Source organism: Tenebrio molitor, chromosome X (assembly GCF_963966145.1).
Source record: "Tenebrio molitor chromosome X, icTenMoli1.1, whole genome shotgun sequence".
Lineage (NCBI taxonomy): Eukaryota > Metazoa > Arthropoda > Insecta > Coleoptera > Tenebrionidae > Tenebrio > Tenebrio molitor.
The window spans coordinates 2,308,562-2,320,400 of NC_091055.1; the positions used below are offsets into that span (position 1 = coordinate 2,308,562).

At 34.5% G+C, this 11,839-nt stretch overlaps 3 protein-coding genes and 2 long non-coding RNA genes across 10 annotated transcripts; 4 read left to right on the plus strand and 1 right to left on the minus strand.

Annotated features, from left to right (window-relative positions):
- The first annotated feature begins 1,254 nt into the window (after window positions 1-1,254).
- On the plus strand, window positions 1,255-5,267 carry hrm (hermes). 2 transcript variants are annotated; one of them, XM_069060733.1, is made up of 5 exons: window positions 1,255-2,023; window positions 2,762-2,998; window positions 3,049-3,175; window positions 3,225-3,404; window positions 3,454-5,267. In XM_069060733.1, the coding sequence occupies exons 1-5, from the start codon at window positions 1,858-1,860 to the stop codon at window positions 4,703-4,705; spliced, it is 1,962 nt and encodes a 653-aa protein (XP_068916834.1). In that variant the 5' UTR covers window positions 1,255-1,857; the 3' UTR covers window positions 4,706-5,267. The 2 variants fall into 2 exon arrangements, with proteins under 2 accessions (XP_068916834.1, XP_068916835.1); XM_069060734.1 differs by lacking the exon at window positions 1,255-2,023 and adding an exon at window positions 2,469-2,622.
- A 676-nt stretch (window positions 5,268-5,943) lies between these two features.
- On the plus strand, window positions 5,944-6,973 carry LOC138140053 (UPF0547 protein C16orf87 homolog). Its single transcript, XM_069060747.1, has 3 exons — window positions 5,944-6,253; window positions 6,303-6,470; window positions 6,522-6,973. Exons 1-3 carry the CDS (start codon window positions 6,218-6,220, stop codon window positions 6,726-6,728), a joined length of 411 nt encoding a protein of 136 aa, XP_068916848.1. The 5' UTR covers window positions 5,944-6,217; the 3' UTR covers window positions 6,729-6,973.
- On the minus strand, window positions 6,720-7,524 carry LOC138140054 (uncharacterized). The gene is made up of 2 exons (XR_011162429.1): window positions 7,378-7,524; window positions 6,720-7,328 (listed from the first exon to the last, which is right to left on the minus strand). It is a non-coding gene; the product is annotated as an uncharacterized lncRNA (long non-coding RNA).
- Window position 7,525: 1 nt separating this feature from the next.
- Window positions 7,526-8,963, plus strand: LOC138140055 (uncharacterized). Of its 4 annotated transcripts, none has more exons than XR_011162431.1 (2): window positions 7,526-7,939; window positions 7,990-8,963. It is a non-coding gene; the product is annotated as an uncharacterized lncRNA (long non-coding RNA). The 4 variants fall into 4 exon arrangements; XR_011162432.1 differs by having other exon boundaries at window positions 8,022-8,963; XR_011162430.1 differs by having other exon boundaries at window positions 7,526-7,926.
- A 554-nt stretch (window positions 8,964-9,517) lies between these two features.
- On the plus strand, window positions 9,518-11,502 carry LOC138140048 (nischarin). Of its 2 annotated transcripts, XM_069060741.1 has the most exons (5): window positions 9,518-9,676; window positions 9,732-10,183; window positions 10,236-10,427; window positions 10,475-10,642; window positions 10,691-11,502. In XM_069060741.1, exons 2-5 carry the CDS (start codon window positions 9,743-9,745, stop codon window positions 11,258-11,260), a joined length of 1,371 nt encoding a protein of 456 aa, XP_068916842.1. In that variant the 5' UTR covers window positions 9,518-9,676; window positions 9,732-9,742; the 3' UTR covers window positions 11,261-11,502. The 2 variants fall into 2 exon arrangements, with proteins under 2 accessions (XP_068916842.1, XP_068916843.1); XM_069060742.1 differs by lacking the exons at window positions 9,518-9,676; window positions 9,732-10,183; window positions 10,236-10,427 and having other exon boundaries at window positions 10,434-10,642.
- The last annotated feature ends 337 nt before the right edge of the window (window positions 11,503-11,839 follow it).

Sequence of the window (11,839 nt, forward strand, 5' to 3'; positions counted from 1 at the left end):
TTCTGAATTACGTAATATTTTTAATCGATCAATCCGCACTCTCCTAATCATTGCATCAAGATTTTTACGATGAGATTACACCTGTTGCTTGCCGGTGTGAAATTTATCGCACGATTTTTAGGGATTTCCAAAATGGAATATTTTGTGATGTGCCAAAATAAAACTGCATGGTTCTTTTGTAATATCACACGACAAATGATAACAGGCTAAAGTACACAATTAACACGTATTAAAAACTAATATCTATTATTAAAATATACAAAATGCATCACATGGGGCTTTTCGACATCTGTTAACATTTATTAACGAATGTGTGGAATTAAAGATAGCGACGACTTCCAAGAATGTGAAATGTGATGAACAAACTCGAGATAATTATCGTCATTAAGTCATATGTACAAAAAAAAATACACCCAATTTCGGGAAACAGTCACAATATTTAATTACGACTGTGATAAATCTGATTGTATTTGTTTTGTAGATAAAGGACGTTTGTGAATAAAATGTGGTCGCTCATTTGTCACAATCTAAAACACACAGGAACTTTCCGTGAGTTGTGGCCACACTGTAATATTTAAGTATGAATTATTTATTCGAAGGTTAACAATCCCTCAAATTTGCAATTTAATAAGATCATCCCACATTGTAATCAAAACCGTTCTGATTAGACGTGCAAATTCGTATCCATTTCGTTTGCGTTTTATTTAGAAAAAATTATCTGTGGATTAATTAATAATGAAGCAATGATAATCAGTTGGAAGGTCTACACATTCGACTAGCAGATTAATTTAAAACTAATTGCAAATGTGTTAGTTTTTACGAATGAAAAAAAGTTTGTGAGATTAGAAAAAATTGAGTCGCGATAAAATACCACGAAGAGATTATTAACTTTCTAAATTAATGATAATTAATCGTTGCTAGCGGAGACTTTTTGGTGGCCAGTTATTAAATGCTGCGGGCGGTCAAAATGACGTAATGAATTAGTAATGAGGCGAGGCAAGATAGTGATAATAGTCTTGTATCAAGCGGAATGGGCACTTTTTTTGTGAAAATAATTTATTCCGATTGAAGCGGAAAAATAGAAAAGTCAGTCGATCATATTCACGTGTGCGATCGGAGATAAGAAACCGGACAAATTTCAGGGGAGCATCGGGACAAAAGGGCTAAAAATCGCGGTCATAGAAAGGAAAACAAATGAATTTGGTGACGAAATGCGTAAGAGAGTTACGCAGAAATCCATCGGATCGGAACTGTCGCTTATATTTCGTGAATTGGGAGTCAGTCGACAAACAGAATAATTAAACGTGATGCACGATGCTAATTCGTCATTAAGGGCAATTTACGTAGCGCAAATCGTGTGTCGGTGAGCAGTGAGCATTTGATAAATAATATATAAATTGATGTGATAAATCTGTTTGTTTGAAACGATCGCGATAAGTTGTGTCGAATGTTCTAAGAATCGCGCAAGGTAATATTAATGAGAGCATTGTGTAATATAAAATAAATACTCCAATTGTGGCCTTCAGCGTCTATGTGCATAATCGGATTTCAGTTATCTGTTCAAAAACCCAATGGCCAGCTGTTTGTTGGGAATAATTGTCACTTACCGCCGCCCGTTTAAAGCAGAGCCATAAAATAACAGTGTATTTTTTGTTTGTGTTTTCAATAGGATTCGAGTCAGTTTGTGTTCTTACAATGATAAGTTTTTATCTGTAAATCATCAGCTGTTCGTATACCGTTTCAGACTTTCAGGCACGTGTTCGTGTCTAACAGATACCTCAGTGTAGCACTTAGTTCAACTTTGGTACAAAAGTTACACCAATGTTATAGCAATAGTTAAGAATAAACTCTGTAAAAATGTCCGGCGAACCAAAACGTGCGAATATCGAAGTGCAAGAACCACTACTCGAAGACACCACGAAAAAAAGGGCACCGCAAAGTGAAAATTCGTCGAAAACTGATGGCGAAACAAACAATTCGCACAAACAAAAACCACACGAATTGGAAAGAAAACGCACAAAAAGTACGTATCATTTAGTTTTATCGCTCTACAAACGTTGCACGAAATCCTGTTACGATGTTTGCAATTCAACACGATTTTATGATTTTAAATTTCGCCAAAAAACAATTCGTCGTAATTAAATCAATCAACTCGATCAAGTTCAATGTTACAGCCGTATTAATTAACCTACATTATCGATTTAGTAACTGACACCAACAATAACAGCATATTCATGAAAATAATCGGAAAACGCGATCAAGTTGATTATGTGCAAATAAAATGAAAAAAATGTTGCAATCAAGCAAGACAATTCAATGTACTGGCGCAAACTAGATTCGTCCAGAAAAACCACAATAAACGTAGTGAACACATAGTGAACGGTGAAATATGACTAATTGTTGTTATTTTTATTAAATGCATTTGTGCACCCCTTTGTAGATATATTTAATGGCACCGAACAAAAGCCCCGCGAGAACAAAGAACTGTGCACCAGTTTTCGTATTGGTCATGATGTCACGTCATCACCCGTCAAATCGAATTTGGCGCCAAATTTGTTTATTGATTATTTAAGACTAAGATGTTTGTTCACATTTCAACAATCTCAATGATTTGATAAGCAAGTAAGTTATCAGATTTGTCAAAGCTAAATCGGTGCAAAAATAAAAAATCAAGTGTTGCCCTTTATCAGTTGAGAAAAATACGAGCTGTCCCAAAAGTAGATTTAAATTTTTCAATTAAAAAGTTATTCGTCCGGAACAGGTGTGGCCATCATAGCTGAAGAGAATGAGAAAAAAATGGATAAATGGAAACTGGTACCACCCGACGGTGGATGGGGTTGGTTAGTGTTGTTCGGATCCACTCTAGTCAACGTCTTGATCCCAGGCACGATAAAATCGTTTGGTGTCCTCTTCGCCGCCTTCATCGACGACTTCAATACCTCCTCGGCCGACGCAGCAGCGATTCCAGGCATCTGTTACTTTTTGTACAGCTCTCTAGGTAGTACCCCCGATCGGGAGTTTTGGACGGTGACTGAGTGGTTGTTTCAGGTCCGGTATCCAGCATCCTGTCTTTAAAATATTCATACAGAACGGTAACTCTAATCGGAGGAACCTTCGCTGCGGCAGGTATGATTTTAAGTTTTTTCGCGGATTCGGTGGCATATCTTTGTATCAGGTAAGTAAAATATTATTGGGAAATAATGTTTTTGACGTGGTGTTTCTAGCTATGGAGTCTTGGTTGGTACAGGTGCAGGTCTCTCTTTTCCCCCGACAGTGTACATCGTGACGAGCTACTTCGTCAGGCTGCGGGGTCTCGCAAACGGACTGTGCATTTCAGGATCTGCTCTCGGCTCCATCATCCTGCCGCCGATAATCCAAATCATGCTCGATTTCTACGGGTGCAGGTACGTTTCCCCGCCTCAGCCCTCCAATATTCACTCCGTTTGAAAACAGAGGTGCTATGTTCCTGATGGGTGGAGTAATGTTAAACGTTTGGGTAGCGGCGTTGTTCTACGACCCCGTCGAGAAACACATGAAGAGGGTTAGGGTCGAGCCGCCGGACTCCGATTCCGACGAGAACCAGAGCTTCATCAAGCCGAAATTCGAGATCAACGCGGAGGAGACGATGGTGTCGTTGCCGCACATCCCGCACACCGACTCCTTTCCCGACAACTTCGACATCTCGTCGAATCACTTCAACAGGAGCGTCTCCAGCGCCGCCGTGCAGAACTACAAGCCCACGACCAGCCGCGAGAGGAAGATCAGCGTCCCGACCGGTCGAAACGAACTCCTGAAGGCCAAAATTGCCACCGCAGGGTCACGTACTAACATGAATAGTTCTTCAGCTTTACATGCCGTGCCGGAAAGCAACAACGGTGCCATGGACTTGCAGTCCCAAGGACGACTCACGGGATCGAGGCGCAGTCGAGTCCCTCGCAGGAGTCCTTCTACCAGTTCCTTTCAGTACATCAGTACTCCGTACCACGGTAGTACTCTGACGCTTCAACCTGAGACGTTCGCCAGTTCCTTCAGTTTGAAATCTGCACGCAAAGTAGATGGGAAAGATGCTGAACCGAAGAAAAAATTCTTTGATCTTTCTCTCCTGAAAGATCCTCTCTATCTGATCATCTTGTTTTCCAACGCCACTAACGCTATTAGTTACACTAATTTCATAGTGCTCCTCCCGCTTTATGCCAAATCGCTGGGTTACAATAGCGAAATGGGGGCTCTTTTGCTCTCCGTCGTTTCAGCTTTAGACCTTGTTGGAAGAATTGGTGGTTCTGCTCTGTCAGATCTGCATTTGTGTCCAAAAGCTGCGTATTTCATCGGTGGTCTTTTAGTATCCGGAATTTCTCTTGCGTTTTTGCCGTTTTTTAATGGATATATCGTCATATGTGTATTTTGTTCTGTATTCGGTTTAGCTTCGGGAATTTATGTAGGCATAACCGCTGTGATAATGGCCGATATGCTGGGAGAAGAACGTTTACAATCTTCCTATGGTATATCGTTGTTTGTTAATGGTATTTTACAATTAGCGGGACCACCTGCTTGTGGTATTTGGATCGAAAAATCAAAGTCGTATATTTCATTGTTTTGTACTTTAGGTGTAATTCTCATCATAGGTTCCGTTATTTGGGTCATAGTCCCCTTTTTAAAAAAACCTCAAGTTAAAAACGACGACAATGAGGTCGATTCCGTCATATGAACATCATCCAATGTTTTAGATCATAATTTCTAAATGTTTTACTTAGTGTTTTTATTACATTATTCTTTTCCTTTGATGTGCCTTTTCAGCCACGTGTTAGGGAAAGTCTTTAGAAAATATTTAGTTCTTCAAATTTATAAATGTGTACTAATTTACTGTATCACATTACGTGAATGTCCATAGATGAAATAGAATGATTTCTGCCCGATTAATTCAAATTCATAAATCATTCAATTGTTTATTTGAAACTTTCATGTGCACAATCATGTTTGATGTCTTCCTGACAAATTTTTTGACGCCCATGCATGGCACTTTAGTTATCATCCTTAGTAAATATTTATGTATTTATTAACAAGGTGCAATTCATTGTTACAACTTCAAAGAAAAAGCTTTCCAAATCAGAGAAGGTGCTTTCGAGTATTTGTATTTTTATACTGTTATTTATATGGAAATATAGATTTCAACCTACTTAATATAACGATTACATTGTGATATGAAAAAAAAAATTATAAGCGTTTTCTGTAGTTTAATGAAAATCAAAATAATACACAAATTTAACATCGACGGTACCTTAATTTAATCCACAATTATACCATCTTAATTTTAAAAAATAATTTATTGACTGGTTTTAACTTTCCGAAAAGCATGCTCGACTGTGATGATTTTCTCACTGTCTTCAAGATACCTAACTATTCTGCATGTATTTCACTTCATTAATGGGAGCTTTCAGTAATTTGTTGGTTGGAACGTGGAAACTTTTTTTTCCGTTAATCATATCTAGACTAATCGCCAAATATTTTAATTTCATCGGTTTCATTCACTCTAAATGATTAAAAAAACTTTTTCAATCTGTTGAAAACGGTACCTACTACATAATTCGCTCTTTTTGCAGCGTTTTTCTCTAAATTGAAATACAGACGGCCGTTTTTCCACAACGTATCGTAATGAAGTGATGTAATTTGCAGAAAAAAAAATCTAATACGGTGAATGTTTGGTATTGACTTATTTAAAACGTATCTTGGGATAATAATTATTACAAAGAAACTTCTTACCTGAGATTTCTTGTTTCAAATAGTCAGGAAACGAAATACGAAATGTTGCGTATTTGAATTCGACAATTGGTTATACAACAAAAAACCCTAGATTTCTGATATACATATTTTAATACACGTAGGAAATGCAAAAAATATTCTAAACAATTTTTTTATCATATGCATAAAATAGTAATTGAAACATATAAACAAAAGTTAAGCGCTTATTTAAACATAAATAAACATTTCTAATGAAACAATTTTGAAATTAGAAACAGGGCAGCGCAGTTGGCCAACTTGTGAACTGTCACAGTTGACGTATGAGAGTCCGTCAAACGTCAGAATAATGCCAAATTAATTTTCTACAAATTGGGAATCGTAAATGTCAACAATTTAATTGTCAGATGTTTTTAGAGTAGTAAAATGTTATAAATTAGCCAGTTACTGTAATTTCTCCATGTAAATTAATGGATCAATAATTATGATCGCAAAAAATTGTCCTAAGTGTGATCAACAGGTAAACAAACATAATGTCATTGCATCAAACATATGACATGTTTTTTTAGGTACCTGTGGCTTGTAAAGCTTGTCCTTGTGGTCATTCGTTTTTCAACTCTAGAAGAACTGCACGTGTATTATCTCCAGGAGCTGACATTAGGAGGCGTACTCAAAGAGTACGTAGGGAGAAACCAAATTACTATGATGCTTTAGAGTATGATAAGCAAATCAGAAAGGTGCAACTATGCTGCATATTAGTTTTAATAATCATGACTTTTTGATTTCAGATAAAAACTAGAAATAGTGAGTGTGAAAATGATGAAGATGCTAATAAAAAAGATCCAAATAAAATTAAGAGGAAAAAGGTCAAAAAGGAAGAAGATGAAGATGATGATGTGATAACCAATCTATCAACAGAAAAACAAGTACAATGTTCTATTATCCTAGAAGAATTAAATAGGAAAATGCAAATGGTAACTTGGAAACCAACTTAAAACAATTTATTTCCCTTTTTAATTTTATATTAAGTACAGTTTGATCATGTTAAGTTTATGAGATCTCAAAATGTAACACAAATACATTTAATGGTGATATGTTACTGTCTGAAAAGTTGTTAGGTACTGTTTATGCAATTTAATATGTTATATATTATGTTTAGATGCTTCTTAAGATTGATTTATGATAATTGCCCCATGGGTAACTGTATAAATTAAATTTAAAATAAATTATGCTCTCAATATTTTGGCATTTTTTTGAAAAGATACATGAAAGTTTTTTCAGTCACTATCAAATTCCTCATCCATATGTGTTTGCTGCACTCCATGTTGAATGGTAGGATTTAAATTTAATGTCTGCAAAGTTTGTTCAGGGTTTTCTAAAGATTGCTGCACTCCACTTGATTTGATTTGTGTACTGGTTGATGGTTTATTAGTTTTATCTGAATTTTTTGACAGTGCCACTAGATTCATCCATTCCACATCGGTTTGCATTATCTCCTTATTTATTGAACTACATATTTTGCGCAAGTTTTTTTGTAAAACTGCCAGTCTTACATAATCTTTTCTTGCTTGCTCATGTGCACCTGAGGTAATATCCTATAATATTAGAAATTAAAATCAAAAGCATTAACTTTTTCTATTTTACCTTATGAAACATCACGCTTTCCAATTTATAACCTCAAAACAAAACTCGTTCCATACTTTACACGGTATACACTGGCAACAAAAAATGAAGTGAGGAAATTAATGTTGCAGTTTGAGCCTAATCCTAATCCTGTCCGTGCCCCGCACAATACTTACTTCTGTTGATGTACTTACACCGTTGCCAGATTTATTAAAGATTGAACAGGCTTTTCTGGATCATGTACGTTTTGGTGCAATTTGTTGATTTGTTTGTAATAAGGTAACTAGCCCAGTTTTTTTTAAAAATCGTTTCATTAAAAAAAACATGTTTTTGCTAAATTTTTCGTTTTAAGGTGAGCTATAAAACGGATTTGATTCAGAAGAAACGTCTCTACGGGGTGACTGTTGTAGTTTTTGCAAAGACAAATTAAACTGGAGGATAAAACATGAACAAAATGGATACTATTCTGTTATTACGCAACCCACCATACTTCTCTGCTACGAGCAGTATAATGTTGAACCTTTAATAAATCTGGCAACGGTGTAAGTATATATAGAGAAGCGTAGAGAAGTAAGTCACAGAAGTAAGTATTGTATGGTATGGAACACTCCAATTTGTTGGTAATTTTAACAGAAAATCAAACAAAACTCCAATTGCTTATGCAGAAACGGAGAATAAGAGTATTGAAAATTGGAACGCAACACATTATTTATACTACAAAACCAGGGACAATGACCGACTCATCAAGTGCAGATGATCAACTAGAAAATGATGATTCTGATGGCTGTTCTTCCTGCTATAGTTATAAAAAGAGAAAAACATCCCAAAAAACAGGGAACTTTGAGCTGCTGTCAGGACATATGCTCAACTCACACTTTAACAATGACGTAAAATGTCATGTAGAAATCTTTATATTAGTTGAAAATAAGGCGAGCTGTAAGACACTGGCCAAGCACCTAGGACTGATCTAGTTTGAAGGTTTGCTGGAAGGAGAGGAACACATTGAAAGCCGTTTGCTAAGGCAAGAAACTAAAATTTATAGACTATCTCATAAAGAAATAATAAAAAAAATGATGAAAGGCTACAGCAGCATCTGCGTCAATGCATTAGAATCTGCTTGGCGGTTCACTTCAGCAAATGTGAAAGGAGTTGTTTTCACAGAAAATTCTAAATTTAATAGTATGAGTTTTAAGGAAGAAGTAAATTATTGTTTGCTTATTGATGATAATATTCTACGTCATATAGATGCTGTTAGTAAAATAATTCAGGAATATTTGTTATGCAATGTTTCTGTGGGAGTAAATTATGAAGTGCCTGAAAAAGCTTATACCAAAATTAACTTGCCCATAACGGTCTTCATACCGCTCTACATAGCACAAAGCTTTGTTGCTACACGGAAACATTGTCTAAAGTTCTAAAGTTGTAGATATATTTCAGAGTAAACCTAATCGTTTTTAATTCTTTTTTCCTTTTAACACCTAATCATTCTAATTCAGTTCATTATTTCTCTACTGGATTACAAAATTGTTAGGATTTTTTATGTTTAGTTATGTAACCTTGGCTGAATAAGCAATAATTGCCTAATAAAAATATGTTTAATTTTGAAATTTGTTCCTATGTTAATGAGAGTGAGTACTTATACAAAGTTTTAAAATTACAAGATGAAAAGACTGATGTAAAGGCAGACGCAATATACATAAATAAACAAAGTTTTTGTACATATCTATTTTTTGTTTTATTTTTTCGTTTTGTTTGCATCATTACTCTCACTATTTTAGATATACATTGTTATATATCGCCGCGGACGACGATTAATGGTAACAGATCTAACGTTTAACAAGTTGTCTCTGGCAGAGTGTATAGGATAGAGGAGAAGTAACCCATAAGAGCCAACGTTAAATTACATTGTACGAGTTTCAGCGCCTCTATTCTCTGCCTCTAGTGTGTGAGCACAGTATACCCAGTATACCTGTGTGAGGCTCTTGAAAATAATGAACACAGATATAATGAACACAGAACACAAACCTAATGAATGAATAAACGAATAAACTGTTCCTCCCTTTCCCCGTTGCCCCGCAGCAGCCTAATGAACTGAATAATTAGGAGCCTCAAATACCAGAGGTCGCCACTTACACTTATATTTTATTATATTTCTGCTTCCCCTCTATCCCATACTCTTCTCTTTGGTCTCTGATTTAACCCCACTTTTATGTATGTTATTTGACACTTGTCGCTTGATAAATGCTAAATGGTTATAACCTTGTTGCTTTATGTAAGACTGTTTAATAGAGAGTAAAATGTTTTAATTTTACATCGTCAAGTAAGAAATGAACGTGCAATAATAGTAAGTCGCTGTCACAGAGGTCAATTTGCAGGTTCCTCAATTATGGCTTGTTTTTGGTTGAATCAAAATGACACCCTAATTGAAATCCCAAGTTCAGAGGAAATTAATAATATTACCTATTATAAAATTGTCGTGACTGTGGGAGAGATTAAATGGCATGTCCTTCATCGCTACAGTGAATTTTTTGAGTTGCATAATCAACTAGTTACTGATCATGGAGTATCCAAAGATATTTTGCCATCAAAGAAAGTTATAAGGAACAAATGTCCAATTTTTATAGAAAATAGAAGGAAAGGCTTAGAGGAGTACTGTCAAAAGATTTTAAATTATTTGAAACGTACAATGCCTAGAATATTTATAGAATTTTTTAATTTCCATGTTTATGACATATTCTTTCTTCTACAAAACCTGGCTATGAAATTTTTTGTAGAAGCTGATCTTCTGCTGTCTTCAACTAGAAGTTATACCTTGACTCCACTTGAAGTATAGGTGAAAAGTTTAATTTTAATTTTTTTTAATTTATAGATTGTTTTAGTTACATGCTGTGAGTGAATGTTTGAAGAAACCATTTCCAACAGTTGAAAACACTGACAGCAGATATGACTTTACACATGTTGTAGATTTATATTCTCAACTAAAAACCTTAACAGTAAATGGAAATGGAAATTCATACCTTAATAGTAATATTATTCCAAATCAGTTGCCATTTGAATTAGTTTCATTCAAGGTAGATCAAAATAGCTGATGTTTTACTTTATGTTAATCACATTTTAGGAATTGACCTCCTTGGTTTTAATAAAAGTTTCTTTGGATAAAATTACTTCTCTGGGAAATGTAAGGACTACTGTACAAAAATTATGTGTACATAACACAAATATGAGTAGTATTAGCCAAATTCTACAGTGTGATGTCTTGCATAAGTGCAATCTAGATTCTAGTCAAGTAAATATGTTTTAAATGTTTAATTGTGTATTATACATTTTATTTTAGATTTGGGTCAACGTGACAGTATTAAATCTCACTAACAACAATTTAATTGATATAGATAAAACAATAACTTTAGTGCCTAACTTGAAAACTTTGATTCTGGATTCAAATAAAATTTCATGTATTTCAGGCCTCTCAGAATTGCCTAATTTATCACATCTCAGTTTATCAAATAATTTAATATCAATATGTAACCAATTGCATACAAAAATTGGTAACATAACAACTTTAAACCTGTCTCAAAACAGTATTACTTCTTTAAAGGGGTTTAGGAAATTATATTCTTTAGTAACATTAAATTTAAGTTGTAACAAAATTGACGATATAGAAGAAATTACTTACTTGGGAGATTTGCCTTGTCTAGAAAATTTAATTTTAACGGGTAACTTCGTTGCTACAACTATTGATTACAGAATTAAAGTACTGGAGCATTTTAAGGAGAGAACTAAAGATATATGTTTAGATAATGAAAAACCAACTCAAAGTGAATTGGACAAGGTGTCTGTTTTGAGAGCTTTGAGAATTGTCAAAGAAGGAAAAGCGCCAGACCTAACAAACAACGCGTACACATAACGAAAATTGTATTTTAAATTCTTCCATGTCTTTACCTTCAATGAGGTTGTATAAGTATACTGTTTTCTCTCACAGCATAATTGACATAACTTTTGTAATGATTTTTAAATTCTGTAACAGTTTTCATTGTAAGTTATAATAATAAGTCATGAAAATTGTGTTGTTTGGAGATGTATACATAATATTTTATAAACTATTTTATTAATACAATAAATAAAACGATTTTAATCGATAAGTAAAAATTGCACCTTTATTTTTTTGCTCAACAAAAATTTACTTTTACATAAGTGTAATTTATTAATTTAGTACCAAATAGGTGTAAAATACCACATAATCTGACCGTTCTGTTGAAATTATTGTACATGCTTCTGATAGAATTAGTTTTTCAGTCGGCAGAGTTTAAATTGTGGAAATATCGTATTCGTTTTTGACACTTTCGTAACATTTAATGTATCATTTTACTGTTAATATTACGAAAAGTAAAAACTTTCGTCTGGTTCGGCATCAAAAGCCAATTTGTAAAATTTCGAATGTTAGGGAATTTGACGCGTTCGAGTTGGTAGCAGTTTGACGTTTACA